Raw genomic sequence first — 12649 nt, forward strand, 5'->3', positions numbered from 1 at the left:
ATCTTTATGTCTGATTTGAGTTAAGGCTCTGAATACCAATGATGAGAAAGAAAAAATATGACCATGCAAATTTCATTAAACAATTTACTAGAGATTCAGAAATGAGCATTGAATCACATTTAAATGGTATCATGGGTTGACCTCCAATTTTGTGCTGTCCCTCTGACCTATTACTCCAGAAATTGTGTGTTCCTCCCAAATCTACCTCCACTTCCCCAGCCATCCTTCTAGTTCTTTCTGCTCCATAGTGAGTACACAAAAAGGGTATTTTATAATGCTCATGTTGTTCACGCAAACGTTTTCAGGCAGTGTCATTCCTACTTTAGACTAGGAGGCATGTATTTCCTTATTTTATTTTTTTTTCTGATATTGGAATGAATCTCACTATTAGTGGTGATATGATTACCTTCCCCTCAAAACTCCAGCAGTTACATCAATGTTACTTCATATAATGGTTTCCGAGAGCAAAGGAGGGTAACATCACAACCTGGGGTGCCCCTTGTTGTGGGCTACCCCAGCCCTGGTCTCCTGTCCCATGATACATGGTAAGGGGTCCAGGACTGAGTCAGAGGTGACCCTGTCCCTTCACCTTGACATGGGCTCTGAGATTCCCAGTGGACTCAGTGCTGGAGCAGTGACCAAAGAGACAAGAAGAGATTTCACTGAGGAGGGCAGAAAATGTTTCCAGAGATGGGGTGGATTTGGGATGAACTAGAAGCAAGACCAGGAGGAGGATAACACACCCATTCAGTCCCATACTTTCCAGAGAAGAAACTAGGGACTGAGGAGCTGCTCCCATGGAGCTCAAGGCTCATGGGGAAGAAGAACAAAACCTCCCTGTGTTCACAAGGCTGGGCTGTCACTCCTTCATTCACCACTGTGACCGGTCCTGCTAGGATGGACCTCTGCCGAAAATTCTGTCCTAACTGAGGGCCACAGGGTTATGACCTCAGACACAGTCTCTCTTATCTCTGCCTCTCCACCACTCAGATGTGGGACTTTTGACAGAATCTTCTAAATTCAGTTGGCATTGAATAATTAAAAAAAAAACCACCTCTCTAGTTATGGGTGGCTGAATGAGCAATTGCTGTATCCTGAACATGCTAGATACAAGGCATAGGGACTACAGCTGTGTCCACCTGAGGCAAGTATGCCTGAAATGACTCCATCCTGGAAAGTCTGTCTATATTTAGTCATTCCATCAGTGTGATAGCTCTGAGGTTCATAGGAACAAGCCCGTTGTGGGGACCACTAGGAAGTATATCATGTTTTCTATCTGCAGGTCTAGGCCCATGATACAAAACTCGTGAAAAAAAATTATAATAATAATAAATCAAGTAATTCAGATAGAAGTTCATAAAAACCTGCACAGCTAAGTATGGAAGGCATTATTCTCCATTGTTTCTCCATCCATCTTTTTAACCACAACTTCTACACATATTCTGCTTGCAACAAGAACAGATCTGGAAAAGTATTTGAGTGATTACACTTGCATTTTCAAATTGACATTGCCATTGACTTAAAATCAATCTTACTGAGTTGAAATTTGTTTAAACAACATGCATCCATTTTAAGTACACTGTAGGCTAAGGTGTAACTGATACATAAGCCTTGTCACCATGTCCCTGTCAGAGCATCTGCAGTTGTCACTCCTTCCCTCCTGGAACTTCCAGCATTTGCCCCTTGTGCTCTGAGGACAAGGCCACACACAGCTGCACGTGGCAGGGCTCCTGCAGACTTCTGTTTCTGTGCTGGGACAACAGAGCCTAGGAGGGAATCACTACCCACAGTGTGTGGGGAACTGTTGTTTCAAGCAGGTGGAAACAGGGGTGGCTGGGTGGATCGGTCATTAAGCGTCTGCCTTCGGCTCAGGGCGTGATCCCAGAGTCCTGGGATCAAGCCCCACTTCAGGCTCCCTGCTCTGCTAGGAACCTGCTTCTTCCTCTCCCACTCCCCCTGCTTGTATTCCCTCTCTTGCTGGCTCACTCTCTCTCTCTGTCAAATAAATAAAATCTTAAAAAAAAAAAGCAGGTGGAAACAGTGACAGGTGACAAAGATTTTCAGTGTGTAACCCTGTAGGAATGCACATGAGGTCTTCTACTCACAACCCAGAGAGAATTGTTCTCTGTCTCCTCAGTGCTGTGGGAACCTTAGAGGAAGGAGAGCTCAGAAACCAGAGAGAACTCACACAAGAGAAAAGACACAGCATCTTGCACAGAAGGGGCCATGTGTCCCTGGGATCCTGGCACTGTTCTGGACTGGATCCAATCTAGAGGAGTTTGTGTAGAGACAACATCTCAGTCCTGACCCAAGAACAGATAACGGAGCTGTCAAAAGACACACCCTGAGGAGTCTGAGTACAGCATAAAGTCTATTGATGAGATGGGAAGCCACACAAGGACACAACTGACAGGGTTCTAACACAGGGGACAGTGATCAGAGTAGTGGGGAGGAGGAGTCATGCCTGATGGGCTCTGGTCACCATTTCACACAAATGTATATCTGGATCTGACACCAGGGGGCCATCAGGGCCAGTTTCTGAGGTGTCAGGGGTGATCAGAGCTGGAACCTTTCCACCTGACATCGCTGTGCCTCTGCTCAGGGCTCAGAGCTATAACATCCCCACCCCCTGGCCCACAGAGAACTTCCCCGCCCATCCCCTGATAGCCTCAGCGAGAGGAACCCAACCCAGGTCCAGTGTAGTGGAGGTGTCAGAAAGCTGGAGGCCCCATTTGCATAGACAAACCCTCCTCTCTCAGAGGATGAAAAGGGAAGGAGCGATTAGGGGAGGCTCTGCTCAGCTGTAAGCCACAGAAGGCAGGATCGATGATGGTCCTCGCCACCATGGCCTGGTGCCCTCTCCTTCGCCTTGCTCACTGTACAGGTGACTGGACGGGGACAGGGAAGGGACCTCGGGAGGACATACGGGCTTCTGCTTCCTCCTCTTGTCTCCAGATCCCAGTGTCACCCTCTCTGTGTCTCTCCCACTTTCAGGATCCTGGGCCCAGTCTGTGCTTACTCAGCCGCCCTCCGTGTCCGGGGCCCTTGGCCAGAGTGTCACCATCTCCTGCACTGGAATCCCCACCAACACGGATTATGATGGAGAGGAATATCAACCTGATGTGAACTGGTACCAACAGTTCCCAGGAAAGGGACCCAGACTTCTCATCTATAATGATGAAAACAGAAACTCTGGGGTCTCAGATCGGTTCTCTGGTTCCAAGTCAGAAAGCTCAGCCTCCCTGACCATCACTGGGCTCCAGGCTGAGGATGAGGCTGATTATTACTGCCAGATCTATGATCTCAGTGACGGTAGTCACACAGTACTCAGGGCCTATGGGGAAGTGAGACAAAAACCTGCTGTCCCCTCAGTAACGGGGTTTCCTGTGCATCCCCTACTCCTTGGCTGTCAGCTGGTTCCTTCCTTTGCTTGGAGTAAGCTGGAGTCTGAGACACACTCTAGGGAATTTTGTCTACAAAATCTGTCCCCATTCTCTGAAATTCAGCTTCCAAAGCCTGTCTTTGACACGAACACATTACATGATTTTCTCCAATTAAGCAGACATTCCTGGGTGCCAGGGATAGGCTGCCCTAGGGTATGAGTTCATGACAGGTCAAGAGTGAGACAGGCATGCAGAATCCAGGCTTGTGTGAGACATGACACATCACGGGTGTACAGTATGTGTCCTGGTACCAACAGCTCCCATGAATGAACCCGCAAATCCTCACCTATTATAATGGTTAGACCCTGTGGGGGTCCTGACCCATTCTTTGGCTCCATGTTTGGCAACTCTGGCTTCCCAGTCATCACTGGGCTGTGGTCTGAGGATGGAGCTGTTCCTCACATCCCCTCCTGTGACAACATTCTCAGGACTCACACAGAACCCCAGACCTGTGATTATTGGGAGCAGAACCCCTTTCTCATCTGCTGGGAGAAGGAGCTTGGCCTGTGGCTTCTGCTTCTGCTGCTCCTGCTGCTGCCCTCATGGGGCCAGGTCCATCCAGGGCACCACCTGAGAGTTGAAGATCCTCCTTCCCTCTGTCCTCAAAGTCAGACCCTTTCTAGACAATGTGTCCAAAAACGCACAGAAAGGACATCCCCCATCAGGTCGGGGCACAGAATGTCTTTGCTCTGAAGTTCATGGACTGGGAGTTCCAGGTCCAGTGTGCTCATCTCACTCCTGACTTCTGAGGATTCATTTACCTATTTGTAGAAGTTTCCGGAGCTATGCCATCCTCTCATTAGCCATCAGTAGGAATGCCTGTTGTTTGTCCATGTTGGGGAGATATCTTGTATCTGGATGGCACCAGCCCTGGAGCATCTATTGCTGAATTGTGCATTTGCATCTTTGGAATGACTACCTGTCTATTCCCATCTATGCTAAGATCCAACCAGTGATTTTCCTTGTATAATTGCATTGTATATTATTTGCAGAATGAGATGACTAATAATGAAGTTAAAAGTCACATTTTCCTGTTCCTCATCTTGTGGAAAAATATTGTCCTGCACCCCATTACTGAAGGCCCTGGCTGAGGCACTACATATAAGTGTGGAAAAGAATATGGTACCAAATTGCAAATATATTTGACTGCTTTTACTTTAGATGTCTTTTCATGAGGAATTTGTTTTATTTATTTATTTATCATTTTAATGTTTTTTTATTATATTATGTTAGTCACCATACAGTACATCCCTGCTTTCTGATGTAAAGTTCAATGATTCATTAGTCGTGGATAACACCCAGTGCACCATGCAATACATGCCCTCCTTATTACCCATCACCAGTCTATCCCATTCCCCCACACCCCTCCCCTCTGAAGACCTCAGCTTGTTTCTCAGAGTCCATAGTCTCTCATACTTCATTCCCCCTTCTGATTACCCCCCTTTCTTTATCCCTTTCTTCCCCTACCGATCATCCTAGTTCTTATGTTCCATAGATGAGAGAAATCATATGATAATTGTCTTTCTCGGGTTGACTTATTTCACTTGGCATCCTCTCCTCCAGTGCCGACCATGTTGCAGAAAATGTTGAGAATTCATTCTTTCTGATAGCTGAGCAATATTCCATTGTATATATGGACCACATCTTCTTAATCCAGTCATCTGTTGAAGGACATCTCGGTTCCTTCCACTATTTAGCTACTGTGGACAATGCTGCTATGAACATTGGGGTGCGTATGGTCCTTCTCTTCACTACATCTCTATCTTTGGGGTAAATACCCAGTAGTGCAATGGCTAGGTCATAGGGTAGCTCAATTTTTAACTTTTTAAGGGACCTCCACACTGTTTTCCAGAGTGGCTGTACCAACCTGCATTCCCACCAACAATGTAGGAGGGATCCCCTTTCTCCACATCCTCTCCAGCAATTGTTGTTTCTTGCCTTGTCAATTTTTGTCATTCTAACTGGCGTAAGGTGGTATCTTAGTGTGGTTTTGATTTGAATTTCCCTGATGGCTAATGATTTTGAACATTTTATCATGTGTCTGTTAGCCATTTGTATGTCATCATTGGAAAAGTGTCTGTTCATATCTTCTGCCCATTTTATGATTTGTTTATTTGTTTCTCACATATTGAGTTTGAGAAGTTCTTTGTAGATCTTGGATACCAGTCTTTCACCTGTAGCATCATTTGCAAATATTTTCTCCCATTCAGTGGGCTGCCTCTTAGTTTTTTTGACTGTTTCCTTGGCTGTGCAGAAGCTTGTTATCTTGATGAAGTCCCACAAGTTCATTTTTCTTCTGTTTCTCTTGCGTTTGGAGATGTGTCATGAAAAAAGTTGCTCTGGACAATGTCAAAGAGGTTGCAGCCTATGTTCTCCTCTAGAATTTTGATGGATTCCTGCCTCACATCGAGGTCTTTCATCCATTTGGAGTTGATCTTTGTGTATGGTGTGAGAGACTGGTCAAGTTTCATTCATTTGCATATACTTGTCCAATTTTCCCAGCACCATTTGTTGACGAGACTGTCTTTTTTCCACTGGATGTTTTTTCCTGCTTTGTCAAAGATTAGTTGCCCAAAGAGCTAAGGGTCCATTTCTGGGTTCTCTATTCTGTTCCGTTGGTCTATGTGTCTGCTTTTATGCCAGTACCATACTGTCTTGGTGATCACAGCTTTGTAGCATAGCTTGAAATCTGGCAATGTGATGCCCCCAGCTTTGTTTTTCCTTTTCAACAATTCCTTGGTGATTCGGGGCCTTTTCTGGTTCAACACAAATTTAAGGGCTGTTTGTTCCAGCTCTTTGAAAAATGTCATTGGTATTTTGTTCAAGATGGCATTGAAAGTGCAGATTGCTCTGGGTAGCATAGACATTTAACTATGTTTATCTTGCAATCCATGAGCATGGAATATTTTTCTATCTTTTTGTGTCTCCTTCAATGTCTTTCAAGAGTGATTTGTAGTTTCTAGAATATAGATACTTTACATCTCTGGTTAAGTAAATTCCAAGATAATATATGATATTTGGTGCTATTGTAAATGGGATGGATTCCCTAATTTCTCTTTCTTCAGTATCATTGTTCGTGTATAGAAATGCAACTCTTTTCTCAGCATCGATTTTATATCCCGCAACATTACTGAATTGCTCTATAACTTCTAGTAGTTTGGGAGTGGATTCTTTTGGGTTTTCCATATAGAGTATCATGTCATCTGCAAAGAAACACATTTTGACTTCCTCTTTGCCAATTTGGATACCTTTTATCCCTTTTTGTTGTCTGATTGCTGGTGCAAGGACTTCTAGTACTATGTTGAATAATAATGGCGAGAGTGGGCATCCTTGTCATGTTCCTGATCTTAAGGGAAAGGCTTTTAGCTTTTCCCCTTTGAGAATGATATTCACCATAGGCTTCTCATAGATGGTTTTTATGAAATTGAGGAATGTACCCTCTATTCCTATACTCTGAAGGGTTTTAATCAGGAAAGGATGCTGTATTTTGTCAAAAGCTTTTTCTGCATCAGTTGAGAGGCTCATATGGTTCTTGTCTCTTCCTGTTGATATGATCCATCACACTGATCGATTTGTGAATGTTGAACCACCCTTGCATCCCAGGATGAATCCCACTTGGTCATGATGGATAATCCTTTTAATGTACTGTTGGATCCTATTAGCTAGGATCTTGTTGAGAATTTTGGCGTCCATATTCATCAAGGATATCGGTCTGTTATTCTCCTCTTTGATGGGGACTTTGCCTGGTTTGGGGATCAAGGTAAAACTGCCCTCAAGAATGAGTTTGGTAGTTTTCTGTTTCTATTTTTTGAAACAGCTTCAAGAAAATAGGCATTATTTCTTCTTTGAATGTTTGGTAGAATTCCCCGAGGAAACTGTTATGCCCTGGACTCTGTTTTTGGGGAGGTTTTTGCTCACTGCTTCAATCTCTTCATAATTAATCAGTCTCTTTAAATAATCACTTTCTTCCTATTTTAGTGTTGGTAGTTTATTGGTTTCCAGGAAGGCATCCATTTCTTCCAGGTTGTTTAACTTATTGGCATAAAGCTGTTGATAAAAGTTTCTAATGATCCTTCCTATTTCATTGGTGTTGGTTGTCATCTCTCCCCTTTCATTTATAATTTTATTAATTCGGGTGCTTTCTCTATTCTTCTGAATAAGTCTTACCAGTGGTTTATCGATCTTATTTATTCTTTCAAGGAACCAACTTCTAGTTCTGTTGATCTGCTCTAATGTGCTCCTGGTTTCTAATTAATTGATGTCAGCTCTAATCTTGATCAACTGCTTTCTTGTGTATGGGTTAGGCCTGTTCTTTTGTTCCAGCTCCAGCTTCTTGAGGTGATTATGCAAAAACTGCATTTTAGATTTTTCTATCCTTTTGAGTGAGTCTTGGATGGCTATGTATTTTCCCCTTAGGACCACCTTTTCAGTTTCTCATAGGTTTTGGACCCATGTGTTTCCATTCTCGTTAGTCTCCAAAAATTATTTAAACTGATTTTTAATTTCATGGTTTACCCCATCATTCTTGAGCAGGATGGTTCTTAGATTCCAAGTGTTTGAGTTTCTTCCAAATTTTTCCTTGTGATTGAGTTCCAGTTTCAAAGCATTGTGGTTGGGGATATGCAGAGAATAGCCTCAGTCTTTTGGTATTGGTTGAGACCTGTTTTGTGACCCAGGATATGGTCTATTCTGGAGAAAGTTCCATGTGCATTAGAGAAGAATGAGTATTCTGATGTTTTGGGGTGTAGGGTTCTGTATACATCTATAAAATCCATCTGTTTCAGAATGTCATTCAAAGCTCTTATATCTTTGTTGATTTTCTGCTTAGGTGATCTGTCTATTGCTGATAGTGGAGTGTTGAGGTCCCCTATTATTAACATATTTTTATCTATATGTCTCTTTATTCTGCTTAAGAGTGGCTTATGTATCTAGCTGCTTCCTGTTGGAGGCATAGATATTTATAATTGTCATATCCAATTGTTGGATACATCCTTTAAGAATAATATAGTGTAACTACAGTCTTTAGTTTAAAATCTACTCTGTATGATAGAAACAAAGACTTTACTGGCAATATGGCATCATTAAAATCATAACTCTCAATAATCAGTCTCAATGTAAATGGCCTAAATGCTCCCATAAAGTGCCTCAGGGCTGCAGATTGGATTAAAAGACATGACCCATACATTAGCTGTCTACAAGAGACTAATATTTGAACTTAAGATACATCCAGACTGAAAGTAAAGGGATGGAATACCATCTTTCACGCCAATGGACCTCAAAAGAAATCTGGGGTAGCAATTCTCATATCAGACAGATTGGATTTTAAACTAAAGATTATAGTTAGAGACACAGAAGGGCACTATATTATTCTTAAAGGATGTATCCAACAAGTGGATATGACAATTATAAATATATATGCCCCCAACAGGGGAGCAGCAAGATACACAAGCCAACTCTTAACCAGAATAAAGAGACATATAGATAAAAATACATTAATAGTAGGGGACCTCAACACTCTACTATCAGAAATAAATAGAACACCCATGCAGAAAATCAACAAAGAAACAAGGGCTTTGAATGCCATACTCGAAAAGTTGGACCTCATAGATATAGAACACTACACCCCAGAACCAAAGAATACTCATTCTATTCTAATGCCCATGGAACATTCTCAAGAATAGACCATGTTCTGGGACACAAAACAGGTCTCAACCGATACCAAAAGACTGAAATCATCCCCTGCATATTCTCAGACCACAATGCTTTGAAATTGGAACTCAACCACAAGGAAAAATTTGGAAGAAACTCAAACACTTGGAGACTAAGAACCATCCTGCTCATGAATGATTCGATAAAACAGGAAATAAAAAATCAACTTAAACAATTTATGGAGACCAACGAGAATGAAAACACAATGGTCCAAAACCTATGGGATACTGCAAAGGCAGTACTAAGGGAGAAATACATAGCCATCCAAGCCTCACTCAAAAGAATAGAAAAATCTAAAACGCAGTTTCTATATTCTCACCTCAAGAAGCTGGAACAGCAACAGAGGGACAGGCCTAATACACTCACGAGGAAGCAGTTGACCAAGATTAGCAGCAATTAATGAATTAGAAACCAGGAGTACGTTAGAACAGATGAACAGAACTAGAAGCTGGTTCTTTGAGAGAATTAATAAAATTGACAGACCTCTGGCAAGACTTATCCAAAAGAATAGAGAAAGGACCCAAATTAATAAAATTATGAATGAAAAAGGAGAGGTCACAACCAACACCAATGAAATTGGAAGGATTATTAGAAACTTTTATCAACAGCTTTATGCCAATAAATTAAGCAATCTGGAAGAGATGGAGGCCTTCCTGGAAACCCATAAACTACCAAGACTGAAACAGGAAGAAACTGATTTTTTAAACAGGTCAATTAATTATGAAGAGATTGAGTCAGTGATAAACAATCCTCCAAAAAATAAAACTCCAGGCCCGGATGGTTTTCCTGGGGAATTCTACCAAACATTCTATCCTAAAGCTATTTCAAAAAATAGAAACAGAAGGAAAGCTACCAAACTCATTCTATGAGGCCAATATTACCTTGTCCCCAAACCAGGCAAAGAACCCAACAAAAAGGAGAATTACAGACCGATTTCCCTAATAAATATGGATGCCAAAATCCTCAACAAGATCCTGGCTAATAGAATCCAACTGTACATTAAAAGGATTATCCATCATGACCAAGTGGGATTCATTCCTGGGATGCAAGGGTGGTACAACATGCGCAAATCTATCAGTGTCTTAGATGTTATCCAGAAAGAATAATTCAAAAATCATGAGATTCTCTCAATAGCTGCAGAAAAAGCATTTGACAAAATACAGCATCCTTTCCTGATTAAAACCCTTCAGAGTGTAGGAATAGATGGTACATTTCTCAAGATCATGAAAGCTATCTATGAAAAGCCTACAGCAAATATTATTTTCAATGGGGAAAAGCTGGAAGCCTTTCCCTTAAGATCAGGAACACGACAAGGATGCCCACTCCCACCATTATTATTCAACATAGTACTAGAAGTCCTTGCACCAGCAATCAGACAACAAAAAGGGATCAAAGGTATCCAAATCAGCAAAGAAGAAGTCAAACTGTCTCTCTTCGCAGATGACATGATACTCTATATGGAAAACCCAAAAGAATCCACTCCCAAACTATTAGAAGTTATAGAGCAATTCAGTAATGTGGCGGGACACAAAATCAATGCTCAGAAATCAGTTGCATTTCTATACATGAATAATGAGACTGAAGAAAGAGAAATTAGGGAATCCATCCCATTTACAAAAGCACCAAAAACCATACGTTACCTTGGAATTAACTTCACCAGAGACGTAAAGGACCTATATTCTAGAAACTATAAATCACTCTTGAAAGACATTGAGGAAGACACAAAAAGATGGAACAATATTCCATGCTCGTGGATCGGAAGAATTAACCTAGTTAAAATGTCCATGCTACCCAGAGCAATCTACACTTTCAATGGTATCCCGATCAAAATACCGATGACATTTTTCAAGGAACTGGAACAAATAGTCCTTAAATTTGTGTGGAACCAGAAAAGGCCCCGAATCTCCAAGGAACTGTTGAAAAGGAAAAACAAAGCTGGGGGCATCACAATGCTGGATTTCGAGCTGTACTACAAAGCTGTGATCACAAAAACAGCATGGTACTGGCACAAAAACAGACACATAGACCAATGGAACAGAATAGAGAACCCAGAAATGGACCCTCAGCTCTTTGGGCAACTAATCTTTGACAAAGCAGGAGAAAACATCCGGTGGAAAAAAGACAGTCTCTTCAATAAATGGAGCTGGGTAAATTGGACAGCTACATGCAAAACAATGAAACTTGACCAGTCTCTCACACCATACACAAAGATCAACTCCAAATGGATGAAAGACCTCGATGTGAGGCAGGAATCCATCAAAATCCTAGAGGAGAACATAGGCAGCAACCTCTCAGACCTCAGCCGCAGCAACTTCTTGCTAGACACATCTTCAAAGGCAAGGGAAATAAAGGCAAAATGAACTTTTGGACTTCATCAAGACAAAAAGCTTTTGCACAGCAAAGGAAACATTGACAAACTAAAAGACAACCAAAAGAATGAGAAAAGATATTTGCAAATGGCATATCAGATAAAGGGCTAGTAACCAAGATCTATAAAGAACTTATCAAACTCTACACCCCAAAAACAAATAATCCAATCAAGAAGTGGACAGAAGACATGAACAGACATTTCTCCAAAGAAGACATACAAATGGCCAATAGACACATGAAAAAATGTTCAACATCACTCAGCATCAGGGAAATACAAATCAAAACCACAATGAGATACCACCTCACACCAGGCAGAATGGCTAAAATTAACAAGTCAGGAAATGACAGATGTTGGCAAGGATGCAGAAAAAGGGTAATGCTCTTATACTCTTTGGTGGGAATGCAAGCTAGTGCAGCCATTCTGGAAAACAGTAAGGAGGTTCCTCAAAAAGTTGAAAATAGAGCTACCCTACGACCCAGCAATTGCACTACTGGATATTTACCCCCAAGATACAAATGTAATGATCCAAAGGGGTGTCTGCACCCCAATGTTTAGAGCAGCAATGTCCACAATAGCCAAACTATGGAAAGAGCCCAGATGTCCATCGACCGATGAACGGATAAAGTTGTGGTTTGTATATATAATGTATAGCTCAGCCATCAAAAATATGAAGTCTTGCCATTTGCAATGATGTGGATGGAACTAGAGGGCATTATGCTAAGCAAAATAAGTCAATCAGAGAAAGAATTTTATCATATGATCACACTGATATGTGAAATTTAAGAAACAAAACAGAAGATCATAGGGGAAGAAAGCAAAAAAATAAAACAAGATGAAAACAGAGAGGGAGACAAACCATAAGAGATTCTTAATCATAGGAAACAAACTCAGGGTGGCTAGAGGGGAGAGCGGTGGAGGGATGGGATAACTGGGTGATGGACATTAAGGACGGCATGTGTTGTAATGAGCACTGGGTATCATATAAGACTGGTGAATCACGGGCGTGTACCTCTGAACCAATAATACATTACATGTTAATTAATTGAATTTAACTAAAAAATTTTAAAAACAAGATTTATGCTTTTGAAAAGTCTGAATAGCGTACATCGATGAAAGCCTTTTATCT

General features: G+C 41.6%; 1 gene segment (V, D, J or C); it reads left to right on the plus strand.

The window, feature by feature from the left end:
- The first annotated feature begins 2824 nt into the window (after positions 1-2824).
- Positions 2825-3617, plus strand: LOC121103017. The segment is given in 2 exon segments: positions 2825-2884; positions 2995-3617. Coding segments are annotated over 2 exon segments (666 nt in total).
- Positions 3618-12649: the final 9032 nt, after the last annotated feature.

Source organism: Ursus maritimus, unplaced genomic scaffold (assembly GCF_017311325.1).
Source record: "Ursus maritimus isolate PB19 unplaced genomic scaffold, ASM1731132v1 scaffold_163, whole genome shotgun sequence".
Taxonomy (NCBI): domain Eukaryota; kingdom Metazoa; phylum Chordata; class Mammalia; order Carnivora; family Ursidae; genus Ursus; species Ursus maritimus.